A 27,127-nucleotide genomic window follows, 5' to 3' on the forward strand; every position below is an offset into this window, starting at 1 on the left:
AATATACATGTATCATAAGATAGCCGGTTTTGTTTTATTATCGTAGGCAAAAGGTGAGTTGGGAATATACATGTATCATAAGATAGCCGCCGGTTTTGTTTTATTATCATTGGCAAAAGGCGAGTTGGGAATATACATGTATCATAAGATAGCCGGTTTTGTTTTATTATCGTAGGCAAAAGGTGAGTTGGGGATATACATGTATCATAAGATAGCCGGTTTTGTTTTTAAAACAAGCTTTGTTACAAATTTTGCATTTATAAACCTTTATGGTTGGTTGTGAACTAATAGCAGGTTTGGATCATAAATGAGTTTTTCACATTTGATGTTATATCTTTAGCAAGTTGTACGGGTTTTTGGCAGTATTATAACCTTTGACCTCATCAAGTTTGACTCCCATATTTTCAAAGACATCCATAATTTGTAAGTTACAAAAGGAAACTGATGAACTGACATTTAAGTTTACACTGAATAATGCTAAAACTTGTACCAAAAAATATATTAAAATCACACCAAGTTGCCTAATATTTGTTACACATTTGTTTTTAACAAACTTAATTTGTGCAACTGATGGCAGTTTGTTAAAAAAAAAAGTTTTAAGTTAGTAGTATAATACTTTTAAATGTTGATTTGTAGGGGTTAAAAACGTAACACTGACAATAAAATACAAGTAAATACTGTTTTGTTTTGGTTTTATTGTACAGGTAGAAAATAAATAAAGAATGTAAATTTTCTTGGCCACACAAATGTATTTATAATGGATTAATACTAGTAACTGTGTTGCATAAAATAAATTAACACAATCTGACAGTGTCTAATTATTCACCAGAAATTATTATTTGTATGAATCTTATTCTGGCAAACACATTGTATTCGCCAGATTTAGTTTTATAATGCTCAGTCATTGTAATGAAAACAGTTGGAAACTAAGAGTGGCCTGTTCGGAAGTCGGAGCATTCACGAACAATTTGACTGGTACCATCATCGTCTATCACATCACATTCATCTCAGGTTAGGCACAAAAACCAGTCTTAATGAGTAAACACAATCACTTGTCCTCCTAAACATACCCTAGTACTGTACTTAGAAAAACTCTTTGTCTTGATAATAAATAGACAATAAATAGAGAAACTACATGCATACAAGTGGCTGTTAGCTAGCATTTATAATACAAGTTGCCTTAAAAGGTATCTAACAAGAGGAAATGTGGATGCATTTTTACATGTGTAAGCATTGAATTGCAATATAATTGGTGTTTAACAATACTATTTGATGATTTCCGCTCTATCACATGTAAAATAAATTCCAAAAAGCAGTCTACTGAGTCTTTTGTAGCAGAACTTGTGTGAATATAGATTCCAAAAACCAGTCTACTGAGTCTTTTGTAACAGAACTTGTGTGAATATAGATTCCAAAAACCAGTCTACTGAGTCTTTTGTAACAGAACTTGTGTCAATATAGATTCCAAAAACCAGTCTATTGAGTCTTGTGTAAAAGAATGCGTGTGAACTGAATGTGTTTCTGGTTCTTGTTAACACATTCCACTGTTTTTACCACTAGGAATCGGATGGATGCATTCCCAGTGGAATTTTCCGTATTGTCTCTTGTGTTACATACTGAATAACATATCATATCACACATCAGTTCCTTGCAGAGTCCATTATTTTCTACAGCAGTGACTCCTATTGATTCAGCACCAAGAATCGGTGGACACTATTTCCAGTGATATTTCTTCCAGCAGTGACTCCTTACTGATTCATCACTAAGAATCGGTTGACTGTATTTTCAGTGATATTTCCTCCAGCAGCGACTCCTATTGATTCAGCACCAATAATTGGTTGACTGTATTTTCAGTGATATTTCCTCCAGCAGTGACTACTATTGATTCCGCACCAAGAATCGGTTGACTGTATTTTCAGTGATATTTCCTCCATCAGTGATTCCTATTAATTCATCACCAAGAATCGGTGGACTGTGTTTCCAGTGATATTTCCTCCAGCAGTGACTCCTATTGATTCATCACCAAGAATCGGTGGACTGTATTTCCAGTGATATTTCCTCCAGCAGTGACTCCTATTGATTCATCACCAAGAATCAGTGGACTGTATTTCCAGTGATATTTCCTCCAGCAGTGACTCCTATTGATTCATCACCAAGAATCAGTGGACTGTATTTCCAGTGATATTTCCTCCAGCAGTGACTCCTATTGATTCATCACTAAGAATCAGTGGACTGTTATTTCCAGTTATATTTCCTCCAGCAGTGTCTCCTATTGATTCATCACTAAGAATCAGTGGACTGTATTTCCAGTGATAATTCCTCCAGCAGTGACTCCTATTGATTCATCACTAAGAATCAGTGGACTGTATTTCCAGTGATATTTCCTCCAGCAGTGATTCTCCTGGTGACACATACTGAATGACATATCCCCCATCGGGCCCCACGCTGCCATCGGCGAGGATCACTTGTTCCCCGTCCTGCTGGACGATGATGGTCTCGGGGTCGACCACCATCATCTGACCGTCCTCGGCCTGCACGGCCACCATCTGGCCATCGTCCGACTTCATCTCAATCTCCTGCTGCTCAAGCTGAAAAGAAAGGAATGTTTGTGTTAATGTTTCAGTTTAGTACGTTCAGACACCCATTTGTTGGAAATGACATGATATGCACTTGTGCTTGTTGTCTGTTTATTTTACTTTAATGATAAAATGATAGTTTGATAATATTTTACTTGCTCAAAATACAATCATAAACTGTAAAAACAAAAACAACTGCCATCGTTATTACATGTTTGAGATTCCAGTTGTCACATATCTCTAGGAGCCAAAATATTTGGTTATTGTAATCTTATGACACTGGCTATCAAAACTGCACAAAAACCACCAACTATTTTTTAATTTTACCTCAACTGTACCCTTTTCCACAGACGTGGTCATTTATCTTAAAGGGACATACCCTAGTTTTTAAACACTAAGGCATATTTTTTACTATTTGATAACTGAAATCATACTTTACTTAGATTTTATGGTTTAGATTATCAATTTCCGTACATTCGAAGTGTTTTTAATATCACATTTCTCATATTTTTAAAAATGCATGTGCGTCTGAAAAGTAACAGTTATGGAGTCTATTTTTATAGGGTATTTCACCATTTCAAAGTTACAGACTCATGTTTCACTCAATTATAACTTTATCCAAATGTGTTACAGGTTTGTATATTAACTAAACTTAGCGTTAATTTTCACAGGTTGAAACTAGGATCTGTCCCTTCGATAAATAATACAATCAAAAGGGACACTGGTTGAGACGATGTTGACCCCTTGCACCTCTGGTGAGCACTCTACCAATGAACTAGATCTTCCACCCTCCACCCCGCACGTAGCAGACTTTACCTCTGTACTGGTTCCCTGCTGCGAGATGTCGATGATTTGTTGAAGCAGATTCACGGCTGATGCAGTCTTCTCATCCATCTTGGAACTGTCGTCTAAAACACATAATTCATGATTGTCTCTTATTTCTGTTATGTTCATCAGGGTATGAAGCAAAAAAATATCATCTGCAAACTGTGTGAATCAGCGAAGCCGTTCTCACATAAGTTTGCAGATGATTTTGTTTGTTTGTTCATACCCAGAAGAACGTGAAAGAAATAACAGACAATACTTATAATTCAATTTGAATCACACTTGCTAATAATAATGAATGTAACAGAAATTTAATTATACATCTTTAAATATTATATGTCTTTAAACTAAAACAAGACACAGAAACCCAGTTGTGTACTATTCCAGAACGTATCATTTTCCACATATACTTTCCTCAACTGACCATACAAGTCCAGGGGAAGTTTCCTCACCAAAAAGTTATAGTTATAGCCAAGACAAAAACACAATTCCCCACTCGGCATAAATAATATTAATTATAAAAGGAATGTATGGTGCCACCCCAGTAACGATCAATGGAGGATAATAACATACAGACTTTTAAAGAAACAACATGAAATGTTCTTCCTATCTCCAAAACTGAAGCCTTGTGATGGAAAACAACCTATTAGTTTTCAGTTCTCCATAGATATCATTTGAATGAATGTTAGTAATAAAACGTGACAGCAACAATGCTTATAAAACTGTCGGGGCTTACAAGGAAACAAATTTTGTTTCAACCAATTTCCATTAATGTAGAGACTTTTTCCTTCAAAATTATTAAAAATCGACCAATATAAACAAACTTTTATTAGCCAAATACTACCAATGGTTGAAGTGGTTATTGAACTTATCAGCAGGTTGATCAAAGGCTTTAAAGTCTGGACCCAGGACTTTGATAAAATTTAACTCATGCAAACAACAGAAACTTTGCTAGACTCAGAAAGTCATACCTTTAGAAAAACAAGAGACAAGCCTAATTAAGATACACATGTGCCTACCCATCTGTTGTGTGTTCTCTACAGAGTTGACCGCATCGAAAGACTCGTCAATGATGGCATCTTCCTCAGCACATTGAATAACCTAAAAGGAAAGAAGGAAAGGAATGTTTGTTTAACGGCACCTCAGCACATCTTTAACTTTAGCTCTTTGGTTATATTGACATTTGACAGATAGCATGTGTGTGTGTGTGGGCGCACGCGCGAGAGACAGATATAGCAAGAGAGAGAGATGACAAAAGAGAGACGGCGCGAGAGAGATAAAGAGAAGAGAGAGGGAGGGAGGGGAGGGAGGTAGCTAGAGATCTTTAAATACATGTACATGCACATACTTTCCTGTAGACGGGACAGCATATACCATGGTTTTATGTGTTAGTTGTGAGGCACTGGTTGGAATAGAAAAAAGCCCAGTTGCACCTCATGTCAATATCTATTGATGAGAAACACTGCAATCTCTGAGTAGCATTAAGGGATTTTTTTTTCATATACCACCGCCTTTGATACAAGAGTTGTGGATCACTGGTTGGAATAGGAAAAACACTAAGTACAAATTACACCTCTTACAAGATCTCTACCTCTAAGCTACATGGCAATCTCTCCCCAGAAATGCTTTCTGTGTATAAAATTTGACTGACAACAGGCCTATGTGAATCATGATTACTGATAAAACAGAACACCCCCTCACACAAAAAATATCCCCCCCCCCCACCAAACAACTGTACCTGTACTTCTGAAATCTGCACTTGATCGAGATCTGTTATTCCCTGAACCTGCACCTGGTGCCGTATTCTGAGATGGCGCTTCAGGTCGGAGAGGTTTCCGAAGATGTACTCGCAGCTGAGGCACTTGTAGACGCGCGAGTCGACGAGGACGCTCCTCGGTGGCGCCCTCACACTCGGCACGTACGCGAGACCCTTGTGAGCCTTGGCGTAGTGAATCTTGAGGTAGCCGACCGTGTTGGCCGAATAGTCGCAGTGAGCACACACAAAACGCTTCAAGACATCGTGAGTTTCCTGGTGGCGTTTCAGATGACTTCTCTGTGTGGCTTCATAAGGACATCTGAAGAATAAATAGCAAATGTTACAGTAGAAAAAAAAAAAAAATTTGAATAAAATTATGAATCTTTGTTTAAGCAATATTTATTACTGTGAAATACAAAATAAATGGTTTTGGGATTGGGCAACTTTCAAGTCTTGTTCTGTTTTACAAATACAAACGTTTTTATAAACTATATGACAAACAGCAAATGTTACAGAATTTTTTTTTTTAATAAAATTATGAATCTTTGTTTAAGTAATATTTATTACTGTGAAATACAAAATAAATGTTTTTGGGATTGGGCAACTTTCAAATCTTGTTCGATGTTTTACGAATACAGACGTTTTTATAAACTATATGACAAATGTTTTCTAAAAGTACACAGGTTCACTATTCTTAATGTGTTTTTGGATGGGAAAACCTATAGTCCTTCCCATAGAGAACACCTTTTTTTCATAATATAGAATTTACTACAAGTTATTTATTTTTGAGCAGATTGTTTTCTAAATTGCACACAAAAATAGTTGAACTACATCCCGCTCTCAATAAAACATTGATTTCTCAAACATCGGCTACTGGATGTCAAACATCGGCTACTGGATGTCAAACACCGGCTACTGGATGTCAAACACCGGCTACTGGATGTCAAACACCGGCTACTGGACGTCAAACATAGGCTACTGGACGTCAAACACCGGCTACTGGACGTCAAACACCGGCTACTGGACTTCAAACACCGGCTACTGGATGTCAAACACCGGCTACTGGACGTCAAACATCGGCTACTGGATGTCAAACACCGGCTACTGGATGTCAAACACCGGCTACTGGACGTCAAACATCGGCTACTGGATGTCGAACATTTGATAATTTTATATAGTCTTAGAGAGGAAAACCCGCTACATTTTTCTATTAGTAGCAAGGGTTCTTTGACATGTACCATCCCAAAGACAGGATAGCACATCACGGGGCCTTTGATATTCCAGGTGTGGTGCACTGGCTGGAACAAGAAATAGCCCAATTGGCCCATCGACAGGAATTAATTCTAGACCAATTGCACATCAAGCGAGTGCTTTACCACTGGGCTACGTCCTGCCCCCAGCCCCCTACCTCGATAAAACTAAAACACAGATTGTTAAAATAAAACTAGTTACTTGTCACACTTGAAGAGCTTGCCGTGCTTGTGAGACGACATGCCAGCGTAGAGCTGTGCGTGACTTGTATGCTTTGCCACTGGACTACGTCCTGCCCCCAACCCCCTACCTTGATAAAACTAAAACACAGATTGTTAAAATAAAACTAGTTACTTGTCACACTTGAAGAGCTTGCCGTGCTTGTGAGACTTGACGTGCCAGCGTAGAGCTGTGCGCGACTTGTACGCTTTGCCACACTCATTACAGAGGAAGGGTTTCTCGGCCGAGTGGCGGAGCATGTGGTTCTGGAGATTGTTTTTACTCCGGCAGCCGTACGAACACATGGGACACTTGAACGGCTTGATGCCCTCGTGCATCCACAGGTGTTTCTGCAGTTCTGAGTTGGCCCGAGTGAACACACGATCACAGTAAGGACATTTGTAAGTGTGACGTCCTGTTAAAAAAAATAAAAAATTAAAAGTCATATATATAATTTAATTTCAACTTATTTTCATGCTTATATCCAATTACGTTTCAAGCACACTCTCCTGGGCACACACACACCTCAGCTATCTGGGCTGTCTGTCCAGGACAGTGAGTTAGTGGTTAGTTGTTACTGGCAGAGAAGTCGGTGGAGTGGTTTTACACCTACCCATTGAGTCGTTAAAACTCGCTCTGGGTGGGAGCCGGTACTGGGCTGCGAACTCAATACCTACCAGCCTTATGTCCGATGGCTTAACCACGACACCATCGAGAATTGTTTTATATATATATATATATATATATATATTTTTTTTATTTTTTTTTTAATTAAACATTAAAGCTTCTTGCACCATGATGTATTTGTGGTAAACATTAGGTTATTTATTAAAATTGTTTCAGCCATCACAGCCTTTTTATTGATAAATTACACATGGGATCTACACCACACAGCATTCAATTTCAATTGTGCTTATTTCATTGGATGTGACAACAGTTATCACTGTGGAGGTACCAAGTATTTCCAACAGAATAATGTTGAAGACAAAAACGCTCTGTAAAGTGTGAAAATTTAAATTTTAATTTATTTTTGCCCTTATATCTAGAACATTTGGTTGGTGATTAGTGAGAGAGAAGTTGTTGTAGTGGTATTACAGCTTCCCACTGAGTCATTAAAACCTTCTGTTAGTTGGAGCCGGTCATGGGATATACAGTTACATGTAGCATCTACCAAACCAACAGCTTAACCACTACATGTATGTCAGCAAATCCCCAGTATTTGTGACTACATGAACCATTACCCAGCTTTCCCTGGATCTTGTGGGTGTGGCTTAGCTGATATCCTGTCATCCTAGCCACCTCCTCCTTGTCAATCTCAGGGTGCACCAGCAACAGATGACCTCGGAGAACTTTCAGGCTGAAATATAACAGAAATGAATCAATGTAGCTCATTCTGAAGAACATGTGTATAGCACAACTATCTTGGTCAGTAATAATTTGGCCAAGATCAAAAAAAATTAATACCACAGTAACTGTGATCCTTGACATGTTACTTTAAGCCCTTTAATGTTTTGTAAGCAGCAAAGATCCAATGCCGCTCTTCCTTCACTGACTACATGCAGATAAAATGAACATAAATAAAAGTTATTGAAGACTGTTATAAGCCATAACACTGCTGGTAGTCATTATGGTTTAATACAAATAAAAACACATTCAGGAAAGAAAAAAAAGAGAAATATATTTCTTTAATGACATGATCTCAAATAAAAAAAAAAATCAATATGGCTATCAGATTGCTAAACACCCAGTCTAGTTTGTGAGAAACGAAAGTCATTGCCAATACAAAGTCTATGAATAGCAGTAAGGTATACCGGCAATGGAACACTGGTTGGGACAAGAACCACCCACACCACCCTCAAGTCCATTGAGACCAATCTATTCCACGATCAAACCTCGGATAAGCACTCTACCACTGAACTGCAATCCTTCAACACATTCAGAAACCTATTGCACTGAGGTTACCCCCCCCCCCCCACCACCACCACCCCACCCACCCAAAAAACAAGTATTTTGAGTGTACTGCAAAACAATACATGTCCCTGACTGGGCCTAAGAAATTATTTTTATATCCTAAGTTGCAACTTAATATGATAAAATTATATACAAAATGTTAACTCAATATCTTGAGGCATTACCAAAACGTCCGGAAACTGAATATGAGACCAACAGACAGACAGATATGGACAGACAATTAGAATTGAAACCTATAGTTCTCTTCATTTGGACTGGTAAGGGACTAATAATGTGACAATAACAAAAAAATACTAACACATCTGCTAACCCTCAATGAATTTTGTTGAGTATCTATTAAAGTGAAGTACCTGTTGAACTTCTGTTTGCACTTTTCGCACTCGAGCCCGGTGATGCCGAGGTGTTTGAGGTGGTGACTCCACAGCTGACTGCGGCTGTTGGTGACGAACGTGCACTCCTTACACTGGAACTGGACGTGGCCGTGTTCGCGGTCCACGTGCTGTCGCAGAATCTCCTTGCTGATGGCGCGGAACGAACAGCTGTCGTTGTCACACACAAAAGGTTTGTCTCCTGAAAGAAAACAGAACTTTAAAATGTTTACGATGTTCACTTTAGTAATATTTTATATAGAACATTTACTACATAATTACCTACCAACTGTCGTCACACACAAAAGGTGTGTCTCCTGAGAGAAAACAGAACTTTAAAACATGTTTACCATGTTCACTTCAGTAATATAATACATAAAACATTTACTGCATAATTACTTGCTGTTTTCATAAAACTTCCAATGGGTAGTAAGAATCTATCACTTTTGTATCCTCTCCCTAAATCCGGACTATCCAGTTACTGAAGCCAATCATGCAGACCCCACCAAGGGGATCCATTTAAAGATAATATTACCATACTGATAGGTAAGGCAGCCAAACGTTACTCTCTTTCAACTAGTCCTGGAGGAGCAGAGTGACTAGCTCCCCTTAAATAGCGAACACTGGTCATGTGACAATTACAAGCTTGTCTTATTTCTTACATACTGTATATTAGGTATCCATTAAAGTGGCATTCATAATGATGCTAGAATGCAACGTAACTGTACCACATTGGCTATTGGATGTTAAACATTTGGCAATTCTGACATATAGTCATCAGAAGAAACCCGCTACATTTTTCCTAATGCACAAAGGGACCTTTTATATGCACTTTCCCACAGACAGGAAAGCACGTACCACAGCCTTTGACCAGTTCTGGTGCACTGGCTGGAACAAGAAAAATCCCAATCAGTTGGATACACGTCGAGGTGATTCGATCATGTGACACAAACACCTCAAATGAGCTACATGTAAATACTGCCTTAATACACAAACATAATTCTGACCTGGTTTGGTTTTTTCTTCAAATGCAATGTGTTGTCATTTGAATGTTTGAAACTGTGTGGCTTCATTTTTTAAATTTCCCAAATTAAAATGGTACAGTTGTTAAGGTGCAATGGTTTTCGAAAACTTGCGATATAAAGATTATGATTCACTTATTATTTCCCTAAGGCCACTACACAGACAGGACAAAAAAAGTGACATACAAGTTGTAGAATAGTGGAAATGAGAAGCCTATTCCTGAAAGAAGTCAATCTTATGATTTACCACTCATCAAGCAGATTCTTGGGCACTGAACCAAATTTCACTATAATTGTGACAATGGAACAAAGCAACTAAAGTTTAAAGTTTGTTTTGTTTAACGACACCAGTAGAGCACATTGAATGATTAATTATCAGCTATTGGATGTCAAACATTTGGTAATTCTGACAATCTTATAGAGAGGAAACTCACTACATTTTTCCATTAGTAGCAAGGGACACTTTATATGCACCATCTCACAGACAGGATAACACATACCACAGCCTTTGATATACCAGTCGTGGTTGGAACGAGAAATAGCCCAACAGGCCTCCAGTAGGGATTGATCTCGAACCAACCACAAACCAAGTGAGTGCTTTACCACTGGGCTACATCTCACCCTTCTGACATTGAACCAAGTTTCAGAATAATTCTAACAGTGGAACAAAGCCACAGACTATTTTGTGCAAACAGTGAAAGCCCATTACCTGTGTGTGTTCTAACGTGTGGCTCGAAGTCCGTCTTACTGTAGAAGAGTTTACCACAGAATTCACACTCCTCTGTTCCAAACGTCTCACGCAGCTTGTGAAAAATCTCCATTGTCATGTTCCGGTAACCTAGTTTCTCTATGAAGTCTTTCAGCTCTTTGTCCGTGCCAGTGGCGGCCTTGTTGTCAATGTTCTCTTTCTCTTGGTCGTTTGTTCCTGCACTGTCCTCATCAAGATCCACTGCGTGGTCTTTCTTCAGTACATCGTCACCGGTGGCATCTTTGTTACAAATTTCGTCAATTTTTTCCTCAAGCTCTTTACCAACTAGCTGTTCAGACAAATCATTTTCAATGTTTGTAACTTCTGCTTGTGGGTTACAGCCTTCAGTATTTTGCAAAATGCTGGTACAAGTTTGTTCTTTCAATTCTGCAGTTGACAGTTTTTCAAAACTGGCGCTGTTTTTATCAGAATCTTCCACCGTAGAAAGGTTTTCAGTGAGCTCAAAAGATGGTGGGTTTTTAAAACTGGAATTATTGTTTTCGGGATTGTCAGCAATAGAAGATTGTTCATTTAGTTCCAAGGCTGATGACGTTTCGAAATTAGAGTTATTTTTATCACCATCACCAACCATTGTTGATGATGTTGTATTCAAACTACAATTGTTTTTATCACTGTCTTCAGGAAGAGATGGTTGCACATTCTCTTCTGAAGTCATTTGGGGTTCCAAACCAGTATTAGCTTTAATGATATCATTAGACGTGTTTTCCAGTTCTTCTGAAACTGGTTTTTGTAAAGACTGAAGAAGACCGTTCGTAGTCATCTTGCATTCACCATCATTGGAATTTTCGTTATTTTTCGAACCCAGACTTTCGTTCAAGTCCGACTTGCCGATGAGAGACAAATCTGAGTCGTCAACCGCACCTAGGACGACATCGTCGGGGATGTTCTCAACGGCCACCTCTTTCAGTTCGTCGGGGATGTTGACGTGCTTGTTTTTAATACTGTCCTGGGGCTCGGGCAGGTACAGACTGTTGTCGATGCTCTTCTCGAACAGACTGTCCCACTGGCTGGTGTCGTCCTGCAGGTGGGCGCTTGTCAGGTGGTCGATCAGGCGGATCGTACTCGGAAACTTGCTCTCACAGTTGAAACACCTGCAGGAGATAAATGAAGTAGACAGATAGTTTTACTAACATAAACATTTGGGAAAAGAAAGAAACAAAGAAAGAAAGAAAGAAAAAAAGAAAAAAGAAGAGCATTAGTGGGGTTTTCTACTAGAGCGAAATCCTGCTAAAATGGACACCCAATAAAAGTAACAAGGCAAGTTTTAAGGGGTATCTGGTTTAAAGAGTTTCTAAGCTGAACTGATATATATATATATATATATATCTAATGGACTGTGAAACATGTCTGTGTTACTGAGGGTCCGGTTTAGAGGTGTTTCACTGTACTATAAATATTGGGGAAAAGAAAGAAGGAAAGAAGGAACTAAACGTATTAATGCTCTTAACACAGAAAAAGAAGGAAACCTTGGATAGGCTATATAATACATGGAATAAAGCCCATTACAAAACATAGGCCTACATAATTAATTAGTGGAATAATTTTAGCATTAAAAAAAAAAACTTGTTTTTTTGTTTTTTTTGTTTTTTTTACATAAAAGGCCTCAAAAAATTATACATATGATTATTTTGTTTATCCATTGCTCATGCAAGTCTAGTTTTGCATTTGGTTACTTGTAAATAACACTGTGTTTCTGTGTGTTTTCTCAAGTACACACAATCATCTGACTACCTGTAAATAACACTGTGTTTCTGTGTGTTTTCTCAAGTACACACAATCATCTGACTACCTGTAAATAACACTGTGTTTCTGTGTGTTTTCTCAAGTACACACAATCATCTGACTACCTGTAAATAACACTGTGTTTCTGTGTGTTTTCTCAAGTACACACAATCATCTGACTACCTGTAAATAACACTGTGTTTCTGTGTGTTTTCTCAAGTACACACAATCATCTGACTACCTGTAAATAACACTGTGTTTCTGTGTGTTTTCTCAAGTACACACAATCATCTGACTACCTGTAAATAACACTGTGTTTCTGTGTGTTTTCTCAAGTACACACAATCATCTGACTACCTGTAAATAACACTGTGTTTCTGTGTGTTTTCTCAAGTACACACAATCATCTGACTACCTGTAAATAACACTGTGTTTCTGTGTGTTTTCTCAAGTACACACAATCATCTGACTACCTGTAAATAACACTGTGTTTCTGTGTGTTTTCTCAAGTACACACAATCATCTGACTACCTGTAAATAACACTGTGTTTCTGTGTGTTTTCTCAAGTACACACAATCATCTGACTACCTGTAAATAACACTGTGTTTCTGTGTGTTTTCTCAAGTACACACAATCATCTGACTACCTGTAAATAACACTGTGTTTCTGTGTGTTTTCTCAAGTACACACAATCATCTGACTACCTGTAAATAACACTGTGTTTCTGTGTGTTTTCTCAAGTACACACAATCATCTGACTACCTGTAAATAACACTGTGTTTCTGTGTGTTTTCTCAAGTACACACAATCATCTGACTACCTGTAAATAACACTGTGTTTCTGTGTGTTTTCTCAAGTACACACAATCATCTGACTACCTGTAAATAACACTGTGTTTCTGTGTGTTTTCTCAAGTACACACAATCATCTGACTACCTGTAAATAACACTGTGTTTCTGTGTGTTTTCTCAAGTACACACAATCATCTGACTACCTGTAAATAACACTGTGTTTCTGTGTGTTTTCTCAAGTACACACAATCATCTGACTACCTGTAAATAACACTGTGTTTCTGTGTGTTTTCTCAAGTACACACAATCATCTGACTACCTGTAAATAACACTGTGTTTCTGTGTGTTTTCTCAAGTACACACAATCATCTGACTACCTGTAAATAACACTGTGTTTCTGTGTGTTTTCTCAAGTACACACAATCATCTGACTACCTGTAAATAACACTGTGTTTCTGTGTGTTTTCTCAAGTACACACAATCATCTGACTACCTGTAAATAACACTGTGTTTCTGTGTGTTTTCTCAAGTACACACAATCATCTGACTACCTGTAAATAACACTGTGTTTCTGTGTGTTTTCTCAAGTACACACAATCATCTGACTACCTGTAAATAACACTGTGTTTCTGTGTGTTTTCTCAAGTACACACAATCATCTGACTACCTGTAAATAACACTGTGTTTCTGTGTGTTTTCTCAAGTACACACAATCATCTGACTACCTGTAAATAACACTGTGTTTCTGTGTGTTTTCTCAAGTACACACAATCATCTGACTACCTGTAAATAACACTGTGTTTCTGTGTGTTTTCTCAAGTACACACAATCATCTGACTACCTGTAAATAACACTGTGTTTCTGTGTGTTTTCTCAAGTACACACAATCATCTGACTACCTGTAAATAACACTGTGTTTCTGTGTGTTTTCTCAAGTACACACAATCATCTGACTACTTGTAAATAACACTGTGTTTCTGTGTGTTTTCTCAAGTACACACAATCATCTGACTACCTGTAAATAACACTGTGTTTCTGTGTGTTTTCTCAAGTACACACAATCATCTGACTACTTGTAAATAACACTGTGTTTCTGTGTGTTTTCTCAAGTACACACAATCATCTGACTACCTGTAAATAACACTGTGTTTCTGTGTGTTTTCTCAAGTACACACAATCATCTGACTACCTGTAAATAACACTGTGTTTCTGTGTGTTTTCTCAAGTACACACAATCATCTGACTACTTGTAAATAACACTGTGTTTCTGTGTGTTTTCTCAAGTACACACAATCATCTGACTACCTGTAAATAACACTGTGTTTCTGTGTGTTTTCTCAAGTACACACAATCATCTGACTACCTGTAAATAACACTGTGTTTCTGTGTGTTTTCTCAAGTACACACAATCATCTGACTACCTGTAAATAACACTGTGTTTCTGTGTGTTTTCTCAAGTACACACAATCATCTGACTACTTGTAAATAACACTGTGTTTCTGTGTGTTTTCTCAAGTACACACAATCATCTGACTACCTGTAAATAACACTGTGTTTCTGTGTGTTTTCTCAAGTACACACAATCATCTGACTACTTGTAAATAACACTGTGTTTCTGTGTGTTTTCTCAAGTACACACAATCATCTGACTACCTGTAAATAACACTGTGTTTCTGTGTGTTTTCTCAAGTACACACAATCATCTGACTACTTGTAAATAACACTGTGTTTCTGTGTGTTTTCTCAAGTACACACAATCATCTGACTACCTGTAAATAACACTGTGTTTCTGTGTGTTTTCTCAAGTACACACAATCATCTGACTACCTGTAAATAACACTGTGTTTCTGTGTGTTTTCTCAAGTACACACAATCATCTGACTACCTGTAAATAACACTGTGTTTCTGTGTGTTTTCTCAAGTACACACAATCATCTGACTACCTGTAAATAACACTGTGTTTCTGTGTGTTTTCTCAAGTACACACAATCATCTGACTACCTGTAAATAACACTGTGTTTCTGTGTGTTTTCTCAAGTACACACAATCATCTGACTACCTGTAAATAACACTGTGTTTCTGTGTGTTTTCTCAAGTACACACAATCATCTGACTACCTGTAAATAACACTGTGTTTCTGTGTGTTTTCTCAAGTACACACAATCATCTGACTACTTGTAAATAACACTGTGTTTCTGTGTGTTTTCTCAAGTACACACAATCATCTGACTACCTGTAAATAACACTGTGTTTCTGTGTGTTTTCTCAAGTACACACAATCATCTGACTACCTGTAAATAACACTGTGTTTCTGTGTGTTTTCTCAAGTACACACAATCATCTGACTACCTGTAAATAATGGTTTCTGATACCTTTTTCAAACACACACACAATGTAATCTGTAAATAATTTTGAAGCTGGTAATGTTTTCCAAAACAAACCACATGCGACTACCTGTAAACAACTATTTCTGATAGTGTGTTTCCCAGGTACATACAAGCCTAACACTACCTGTAAATAACTCTGTGTTTCTGATAGTGTTTTTCTCAGGTACATACAATCCTAACACTACCTGTAAATAATGTTGTGTTTCTGATAGTGTGTTTCCCAGGTACATACAATCCTAACACTACCTGTAAATAACTCTGTGTTTCTGGTAGTGTTTCCCAGGTACATACAATCCTAACACTACCTGTAAATAACCGTGTGTTTCTGGTAGTGTTTCTCAGGTACATATAATCCTAACACTACCTGTAAATAACTCTGTGTTTCTGATAGTGTTTTTCTCAGGTACATACAATCCTAACACTACCTGTAAATAACCCTGTGTTTCTGGTAGTGTTTCCCAGGTACATACAATCCTAACACTACCTGTAAATAACCGTGTGTTTCTGGTAGTGTTTCTCAGGTACATACAATCCTAACACTACCTGTAAATAACTCTGTGTTTCTGGTAGTGTTTCTCAGGTACATACAATCCTAACATTACCTGTAAATAACCCTGTGTTTCTGATAGTGTTTTTCTCAGGTACATACAATCCTAACACTACCTGTAAATAACCCTGTGTTTCTGGTAGTGTTTCCCAGGTACATACAATCCTAACACTACCTGTAAATAACCGTGTGTTTCTGGTAGTGTTTCTCAGGTACATACAATCCTAACACTACCTGTAAATAACTCTGTGTTTCTGGTAGTGTTTCTCAGGTACATACAATCCTAACACTACCTGTAAATAACCCTGTGTTTCTGATAGTGTTTTTCTCAGGTACATACAATCCTAACACTACCTGTAAATAACCGTGTGTTTCTGGTAGTGTTTCTCAGGTACATACAATCCTAACACTACCTGTAAATAACTCTGTGTTTCTGATAGTGTTTTTCTCAGGTACATACAATCCTAACACTACCTGTAAATAACGTTGTGTTTCTGATAGTGTTTTTCTCAGGTACATACAATCCTAACACTACCTGTAAATAACCCTGTGTTTCTGGTAGTGTTTCCCAGGTACATACAATCCTAACACTACCTGTAAATAACCGTGTGTTTCTGGTAGTGTTTCTCAGGTACATACAATCCTAACACTACCTGTAAATAACCGTGTGTTTCTGGTAGTGTTTCTCAGGTACATACAATCCTAACACTACCTGTAAATAACTCTGTGTTTCTGATAGTGTTTTTCTCAGGTACATACAATCCTAACACTACCTGTAAATAACCCTGTGTTTCTGGTAGTGTTTCCCAGGTACATACAATCCTAACACTACCTGTAAATAACCGTGTGTTTCTGGTAGTGTTTCTCAGGTACATACAATCCTAACACTACCTGTAAATAACTCTGTGTTTCTGGTAGTGTTTCTCAGGTACATACAATCCTAACACTACCTGTAAATAACCCTGTGTTTCTGATAGTGTTTTTCTCAGGTACATACAATCCTAACACTACCTGTAAATAACTGTGTGTTTCTGGTAGTGTTTCTCAGGTACATACAATCCTAACACTACCTGTAAATAACTTTGTGTTTCTGATAGTGTTTTTCTCAGGTACATACAATCCTAACACTACCTGTAAATAACGTTGTGTTTCTGATAGTGTGTTTCCCAGGTACATACAATCCTAACACTACCTGTAAATAACTCTGTGTTTCTGATAGTGTTTTTCCCAGGTACATACAATCCTAACACTACCTGTAATTTGTGTAAATAACCCTGTGTTTCTGGTAGTGTTTCCCAGGTACATACAATCCTAACACTACCTGTAAATAACCGTGTGTTTCTGGTAGTGTTTCTCAGGTACATACAATCCTAACACTACCTGTAAATAACTCTGTGTTTCTGGTAGTGTTTCTCAGGTACATACAATCCTAACACTACCTGTAAATAACCCTGTGTTTCTGATAGTGTTTCTCAGGTACATACAATCCTAACACTACCTGTAAATAACTCTGTGTTTCTGATAGTGTTTTTCTCAGGTACATACAATCCTAACACTACCTGTAAATAATGTTGTGTTTCTGATAGTGTGTTTCCCAGGTACATACAATCCTAACACTACCTGTAAATAACTCTGTGTTTCTGGTAGTGTTTCCCAGGTACATACAATCCTAACACTACCTGTAAATAACCGTGTGTTTCTGGTAGTGTTTCTCAGGTACATATAATCCTAACACTACCTGTAAATAACTCTGTGTTTCTGATAGTGTTTTTCTCAGGTACATACAATCCTAACACTACCTGTAAATAACCCTGTGTTTCTGGTAGTGTTTCCCAGGTACATACAATCCTAACACTACCTGTAAATAACCGTGTGTTTCTGGTAGTGTTTCTCAGGTACATACAATCCTAACACTACCTGTAAATAACTCTGTGTTTCTGGTAGTGTTTCTCAGGTACATACAATCCTAACATTACCTGTAAATAACCCTGTGTTTCTGATAGTGTTTTTCTCAGGTACATACAATCCTAACACTACCTGTAAATAACCCTGTGTTTCTGGTAGTGTTTCCCAGGTACATACAATCCTAACACTACCTGTAAATAACCGTGTGTTTCTGGTAGTGTTTCTCAGGTACATACAATCCTAACACTACCTGTAAATAACTCTGTGTTTCTGGTAGTGTTTCTCAGGTACATACAATCCTAACACTACCTGTAAATAACCCTGTGTTTCTGATAGTGTTTTTCTCAGGTACATACAATCCTAACACTACCTGTAAATAACCGTGTGTTTCTGGTAGTGTTTCTCAGGTACATACAATCCTAACACTACCTGTAAATAACTCTGTGTTTCTGATAGTGTTTTTCTCAGGTACATACAATCCTAACACTACCTGTAAATAACGTTGTGTTTCTGGTAGTGTTTTTCTCAGGTACATACAATCCTAACACTACCTGTAAATAACCCTGTGTTTCTGGTAGTGTTTCCCAGGTACATACAATCCTAACACTACCTGTAAATAACCGTGTGTTTCTGGTAGTGTTTCTCAGGTACATACAATCCTAACACTACCTGTAAATAACCGTGTGTTTCTGGTAGTGTTTCTCAGGTACATACAATCCTAACACTACCTGTAAATAACTCTGTGTTTCTGATAGTGTTTTTCTCAGGTACATACAATCCTAACACTACCTGTAAATAACCCTGTGTTTCTGGTAGTGTTTCCCAGGTACATACAATCCTAACACTACCTGTAAATAACCGTGTGTTTCTGGTAGTGTTTCTCAGGTACATACAATCCTAACACTACCTGTAAATAACTCTGTGTTTCTGGTAGTGTTTCTCAGGTACATACAATCCTAACACTACCTGTAAATAACCCTGTGTTTCTGATAGTGTTTTTCTCAGGTACATACAATCCTAACACTACCTGTAAATAACTGTGTGTTTCTGGTAGTGTTTCTCAGGTACATACAATCCTAACACTACCTGTAAATAACTCTGTGTTTCTGATAGTGTTTTTCTCAGGTACATACAATCCTAACACTACCTGTAAATAACGTTGTGTTTCTGATAGTGTGTTTCCCAGGTACATACAATCCTAACACTACCTGTAAATAACTCTGTGTTTCTGATAGTGTTTTTCCCAGGTACATACAATCCTAACACTACCTGTAATTTGTGTAAATAACCCTGTGTTTCTGGTAGTGTTTCCCAGGTACATACAATCCTAACACTACCTGTAAATAACCGTGTGTTTCTGGTAGTGTTTCTCAGGTACATACAATCCTAACACTACCTGTAAATAACTCTGTGTTTCTGGTAGTGTTTCTCAGGTACATACAATCCTAACACTACCTGTAAATAACCCTGTGTTTCTGATAGTGTTTCTCAGGTACATACAATCCTAACACTACCTGTAAATAACTCTGTGTTTCTGATAGTGTTTTTCTCAGGTACATACAATCCTAACACTACCTGTAAATAACTCTGTGTTTCTGATAGTGTTTTTCTCAGGTACATACAATCCTAACACTACCTGTAAATAACTCTGTGTTTCTGATAGTGTTTTTCCAGGTACATACAATCCTAACACTACCTGTAAATAACTCTGTGTTTCTGATAGTGTTTTTCCAGGTACACGCGTCGACTGGCGCTGTAGTCACACAGTTCACAATGCTGGATGTTGGGAAGGTCTTTAATGTCGTGCACAAACAGATGTCGGTCTCGGTCGATCTTCTTTTTGAACTTCCGGTTACACACGTGACACTGGTGGATAATCGTTGCTCCTCTCTGGTGTCCTGACAAATATATTACGATCAATGTCAGTTTTGTAATTGGAAACTTCACTTTGTATAATTAACCACAGTACAAAAAGCAACATTTGAACAATAATCTTTATGACCCAATACATTCACAAAGGTAACAGTCATTTCCTCAAAACACTCATACAAAACTCATCATTAAAGTTAAAAATTAATCTTAAGGGCATGTTTTATATAAAAATTATTTAAAAAATGACTGATAATATTTCTTTTGTCAAATACAAAATAATTCCAGGCCAATTTTATTTCAAAACTTATGAACCTTATTTTCCGGTTTAAATTTACTTCTTCAAAGAATATTAGTAGATCCAATGCCAAACAGAGCTGACACTGTTCATTGCCAAACTAATTGCTAATTTTTACACAAAGACACTAACACATTTAGTCTTTGGCTAATAAAATTTTAATAATTTTCAAGGAAATATCCTACATACATGTATCTGACAACTGACTAAATTAAACATTTGTTCCAGTGCAAGCCCTGGACAAAATTGAGACCCTGAGACAAACAGATCTTTGAAATCATGTTATCAAAAAATTCTGAAAGATTCACATTATACAGTTTTAATTATGTGAATAACAGACAATATTTTGCATATTTAATTAAAAATAAAAAAAAACAATAAATAATTTATGTGCATATTTTTAACTGATTGAAAAAGGGAAGAGCCTGGGCCTGTTAGGACAATGGCAGATTAAATAAAGATTTCAAAAGAAGACTGATCAGAGAAACAAAACCAGTATACTATTGGTGCTTGTAGTAAAACTAGAAATATATCCACTGAAACCTGAAACCTGTCAAACTGGTGGACAATCAGATACACATAAAACTAGCTTAATACGACAGGTCCCTGCACCATCTAATAGCTGGGACATAATAATAATATAAACAAAACTAGCTTAATACGACAGGTCCCTGCACCATCTAATAGCTGGGACATAATAATAATATAAACAAAACTAGCTTAATACGACAGGTCCCTGCACCATCTAATAGCTGGGATATAATAATAATATAAACAAAACTAACTTAATACGACAGGTCCCTGCACCATCTAATAGCTGGGATATAATAATAATATAAACAAAACTAGCTTAATACGACAGGTCCCCGCACCATCTAATAGCTGGGACATAATAATAATATAAACAAAACTAGCTTAATACGACAGGTCCCTGCACCATCTAATAGCTGGGATATTATAATAATAATAATATAAACAAAACTAACTTAATACGACAGGTCCCCGCACCATCTAATAGCTGGGATATAATAATAATATAAACAAAACTAGCTTAATACGACAGGTCCCTGCACCATCTAATAGCTGGGATATAATAATAATATAAACAAAACTAACTTAATACGACAGGTCCCTGCACCATCTAATAGCTGGGATATAATAATAATATAAACAAAACTAGCTTAATACGACAGGTCCCCGCACCATCTAATAGCTGGGATATAATAATAATATAAACAAAACTAGCTTAATACGACAGGTCCCTTCACCATCTAATAGCTGGGATATAATAATAATATAAACAAAACTAACTTAATACGACAGGTCCCTGCACCATCTAATAGCTGGGATATAATAATAATATAAACAAAACTAGCTTAATACGACAGGTCCCTGCACCATCTAATAGCTGGGACATAATAATAATATAAACAAAACTAGCTTAATACGACAGGTCCCTGCACCATCTAATAGCTGGGACATAATAATAATATAAACAAAACTAGCTTAATACGACAGGTCCCTGCACCATCTAATAGCTGGGACATAATAATAATAATATAAACAAAACTAGCTTAATACGACAGGTCCCTGCACCATCTAATAGCTGGGACATAATAATAATATAAACAAAACTAGCTTAATACGACAGGTCCCCGCACCATCTAATAGCTGGGATATAATAATAATAATATAAACAAAACTAGCTTAATACGACAGGTCCCCGCACCATCTAATAGCTGGGATATAATAATAATAATATAAACAAAACTAGCTTAATACGACAGGTCCCCGCACCATCTAATAGCTGGGATATAATAATAATAATATAAACAAAACTAGCTTAATACGACAGGTCCCCGCACCATCTAATAGCTGGGATATAATAATAATAATATAAACAAAACTAGCTTAATACGACAGGTCCCCGCACCATCTAATAGCTGGGATATAATAATAATAATATAAACAAAACTAGCTTAATACGACAGGTCCCTGCACCATCTAATAGCTGGGACATAATAATAATATAAACAAAACTAACTTAATACGACAGGTCCCTGCACCATCTAATAGCTGGGACATAATAATAATATAAACAAAACTAGCTTAATATGACAGGTCCCCGCACCATCTAATAGCTGGGACATAATAATAATATAAACAAAACTAGCTTAATACGACAGGTCCCTGCACCATCTAATAGCTGGGATATAATAATAATATAAACAAAACTAGCTTAATACGACAGGTCCCCGCACCATCTAATAGCTGGGATATAATAATAATAATAATATAAACAAAACTAGCTTAATACGACAGGTTCCTGCACCATCTAATAGCTGGGATATAATAATAATATAAACAAAACTAGCTTAATACGACAGGTCCCCGCACCATCTAATAGCTGGGACATAATAATAATATAAACAAAACTAGCTTAATACGACAGGTCCCCGCACCATCTAATAGCTGGGATATAATAATAATAATATAAACAAAACTAGCTTAATACGACAGGTCCCTGCACCATCTAATAGCTGGGATATAATAATAATAATATAAACAAAACTAGCTTAATACGACAGGTCCCTGCACCATCTAATAGCTGGGATATAATAATAATAATATAAACAAAACTAGCTTAATACGACAGGTCCCGGCACCATCTAATAGCTGGGATATAATAATAATATAAACAAAACTAGCTTAATACGACAGGTCCCCGCACCATCTAATAGCTGGAATATTATAATAATAATAATATAAACAAAACTAACTTAATACGACAGGTCCCTGCACCATCTAATAGCTGGGACATAATAATAATATAAACAAAACTAGCTTAATACGACAGGTCCCTGCACCATCTAATAGCTGGGATATAATAATAATATAAACAAAACTAACGACTTAAAATGTTTCCAAGAATTTACAAAAAGAACAAAAAAAGAAACTTGATACTATATGTCTCTGCACCATTTAATACCAGTGGCATAATTTTTTTTTTAAATGGATTTAAAATTTTCCCAAGAATTTAGAAAAAACTGTACTGTGAGATAAAACCCCCACAAAACCCCTACAACACATGGCAGTTTTCAAACTGTAAAATAGGAGAACATCATTATACTAACCTTTGAGAAATGAGGCCAAGTATTCTCTACCCATGGCTGAGAACGGGTGATACTTGCGGATGTGGTTGATCAGTGACTTGACAGTGTTGTAGTCTTTCTTACACAGGGCACACTGGTGTCGGCTCGAGCTGTGAGTCGATTCGTGCTCCACCAGGTGGCTCTTGTTCACCGAGTGGAACGAACACTTCTTACACTTGTAGAACTGACCAGTGTGCTTCCGCATGTGTGTATACAAATTACCTGTAACACAAACAATATATATAAAGACATTTGAAAGTTTTTCTTTCATATCATGATGCAAATATTCTCGCAATACCATCTTCCTGACCAGTGTGATTCGGCATGTGTGCATACAAATTACCTGTAGGAAATTTTCATATATATATAAACACATTTGAAAAGTGCATGTTTTTCTCCATTTTCCATAATTTTAAAAATAGGGAATTTTGTGAAAATGCTTTTCATATCAAGATGAAAATATTATCGTAACACCATCTTACACTTGTAAAACTGACCAGTGTGCCCTCGCATGTGTGTATACAAATTACCTGTAGAAAAAACATCCTCAAGAAATCTGCAGAATTATGAACTATAAAGTTTAACTAAGTTGTCAGCAACTGGTTTTGGTGCACTGTGATGAACTATAAAGTTTAACTAAGTTGTCAGAAACTGATCTAAATGCAAAACTTTAATGCAATATTTAGTTGATGCTGTCCCTACCGGAACAGTCATAAGTACATCTCGCTTTTTCACTTCCAGGTAACACATAAAGGCCACATAAATGGCTTGATATGCATTTGTACTTTGCAACAATGTCTCCATTTCTCCCAATTTTGTGATAATTCTCTTCATATTATTTAAGGATTGTCTGTTATTTTTTTTACGTTCATCATGGTATGAACAAAATAAATCATCTGTAAACTGTGTGAATGGGCAAAGCCGTTCTGACATAAGCTTGCGGATGATTTTTTTTGTTCATACTGAGATGAACGTAAAAGAAATAACAGACAATACTTATAATTAAATTTGAATCATACAGGCTAATAATAACACTAAAGTGTCATACTTTATTTTTAATTATTTTTTTATCTATAAACAATAACGCTCAATAAGACAACTTGCCCAAATAAAATGACGTCATCAGATATGATGTTCCCTGATGACGTAATGTTTATATTCATCAAAAAATGAACAAAATCCTGTTGCTACATACATGTATATGTCTGGACCAATGGGATGATGTTATATTGTAATGAATGTAACAGAAATTTAATTATATAATGATACTCATAATACCCATCTCCACTTTTTACTTTTCACATTTGATGAGTCCGTGTAGTTGAATGGCTTGAGATCAGTGTAACTTTTTAACTTTCACATCTGACAAGTAGTCGCATATGGTATATTTGAATGACTCGAGATCTTTATACACACATATCTGACACTGCAGCCTCATGTGTGCTATACCAAATAAAGACACTCCTTACATACACATTTAATGCAATGATGTAATAGTACTAAAAACCATTCTGACCTTCAGTAAAAGAAATCTTTTATCACCTAAACAAATATTTATTAAACTTATAACTTTACTGAAAACAACAATTTACCTGCCTGTGACATCCATATATTTATATTTCACTATAAAAATCATCCATTCATTCTCTCTTCTCGTTCTCTTTTAAATGCAAATTCTTTTTTACATATATTTTACCCAACATATTTGACAAACAAGTCACTTATGATACACTTCAATGGCTTCAAACTATAATAAATTTCTTACCTTTTGCATTTGATGAGTAGTCGCACTCTGTACACTTGAAGGGCTTGAGGTCGGTGTGTATGAGACAGTGGAGCCGCATGTGTGACAGTGTTTTGAAGACCTTCTCGCACACGTTGCAGCTGTAGAGAGAGAGCGATCCCGACACGTTGCGCATCACATCAGCCTGTTCATTGAGGTTCTGCTCTATGAGGTGCACCTTGAACATGCCGTCCACACAACTCAGGTCCACGTTGAGCTGCTGCTCGAAGGCAAACTTCTCGGCCTCGTTCTTGAACACCGGGATGTCCTCGATGTAGTCGGTGGCCTTCTCTGGAACGCTGCTGTCCGGGTCCGTCTCCGTCCACACCTCAAGTTTCTGGACAGTGCCACTGTCGCTGTCGGGGTCAGCGTGGACGTGGTTGGGCATGCGGTACTCGTCGCTGGCATAATCTTCAACAGCTCCGGCATCGTCGCTGTCATCGTCACCAAGGTCGATGTCTTCTCCAGCTACAAGTGGAAATGTTTTACATATTAGAGATGTTAAGATGGCTTACGTGTATGGCAATGCGTACATCACACTATACCAACATGTACTGCAATTGTAAAATGGCTATTTTGACTTAACTTGTGTGTGTATGTGTAGGGTAAACATATTATTAATATTCAGGAAAGAACCTACATGTGTATAGTGATCTGTGGAAGGATGGATGGTTCGGATGGATGCATGGCTGGGGGGAAGATTGGCTGACTGGCTCATTATATGGATGTATGGATGTTTGAATTGATAGAATGGGTGGATGATTGGATTGATTGAAGGAAGGAAGGAAGGAAGGATGGATGGATGGATGGGTGGATGGATGGATGGATGGAATTATGGATAGATGGTTGGATTGATAGATGAATGGATGAATAATTGGATGTATTGATGTATGGATGGATGCATGGTTGGATGAATGGATGATTGGATATATGAATGGTAGGATGAATGCATGGAATTATGGATGGATGGATGGTTGGATGAATGGATGATTGGATATATGAATGGTAGGATGAATGCATGGAATTATGGATAGATGGATGGTTGGATGAATGGATGATTGGATATATGAATGGTAGGATGAATGCATGGAATTATGGATGGATGATTGGATATATGAATGGTAGGATGAATGCATGGAATTATGGATAGATGGATGGTTGGATGAATGGATGATTGGATATATGAATGGTAGGATGAATGCATGGATGGATGGATGGATGATTGGATATATGAATGGTAGGATGAATGCATGGAATTATGGATGGATGGATGGATGGATATATGAATGGTAGGATGAATGCATGGAATTATGGATGGATGGATGGATGGATGAATGGATATATGAATGGTAGGATGAATGCATGGAATTATGGATGGATGGATGGATGGATGGATGATTGGATATATGAATGGTAGGATGAATGCATGAAATTATGGATGGATGGATGGATGGATGGATGGATGGATGATTGGATATATGAATAGTAGGATGAATGCATGGAATTATGGATAGATGGCAGTGTTCTCCAACTTTTATGCGACCAGGTTGGCGGACATGTGAGGCCCAAGGCCTCACAAACGAGTGGACGAAGATTTAATAAAATGATACATGGCACATGGCCTGTTCCAACGCTGCGCAGTCCATGCCACCCACTTCCGTATTTCGCGGAAAACACTTTTTTTTCTCAAGAATAAACATCTCAAATGCGTGTTATTATCCGGTGCGTGGAAATTTCAGATGAAAACTTATTTTTTTACGATCATTTTAGTATGCAATGGCCTGTCCGGCGCGATCGGCCAGCCAGCAACCTGATGCAAATAGACCTTAGCAGGGGGTAATTAACAATTGTTGAGCACAGTGACACTAATGAAACTTGTTAATTACCGATTGCCATGATTTTGATAACAGTTCTG

General features: G+C 37.2%; 1 protein-coding gene across 1 annotated transcript in view; it reads right to left on the reverse strand.

The window, feature by feature from the left end:
- Positions 1-675: 675 nt before the first annotated feature.
- LOC121388535 (zinc finger protein ZFAT-like) overlaps positions 676-27,127 on the reverse strand; it is a 32,723-nt gene continuing 6,271 nt past the window's right edge. Inside the window, exons 6-16 of the mRNA XM_041519908.1 lie at positions 25,195-25,680; positions 23,412-23,651; positions 19,807-20,008; positions 10,698-11,848; positions 8,949-9,168; positions 7,869-7,984; positions 6,763-7,042; positions 5,140-5,476; positions 4,421-4,502; positions 3,393-3,484; positions 676-2,588 (exon numbers count right to left, since the gene is read on the reverse strand). Coding sequence (XP_041375842.1) covers positions 2,349-2,588; positions 3,393-3,484; positions 4,421-4,502; positions 5,140-5,476; positions 6,763-7,042; positions 7,869-7,984; positions 8,949-9,168; positions 10,698-11,848; positions 19,807-20,008; positions 23,412-23,651; positions 25,195-25,680 — 3,446 coding nt within the window. The 3' untranslated portion in view covers positions 676-2,348. The remainder of the gene's footprint in view (positions 2,589-3,392; positions 3,485-4,420; positions 4,503-5,139; positions 5,477-6,762; positions 7,043-7,868; positions 7,985-8,948; positions 9,169-10,697; positions 11,849-19,806; positions 20,009-23,411; positions 23,652-25,194; positions 25,681-27,127) is intronic.

Source organism: Gigantopelta aegis, chromosome 14, assembly GCF_016097555.1.
Source record: "Gigantopelta aegis isolate Gae_Host chromosome 14, Gae_host_genome, whole genome shotgun sequence".
Taxonomy (NCBI): domain Eukaryota; kingdom Metazoa; phylum Mollusca; class Gastropoda; order Neomphalida; family Peltospiridae; genus Gigantopelta; species Gigantopelta aegis.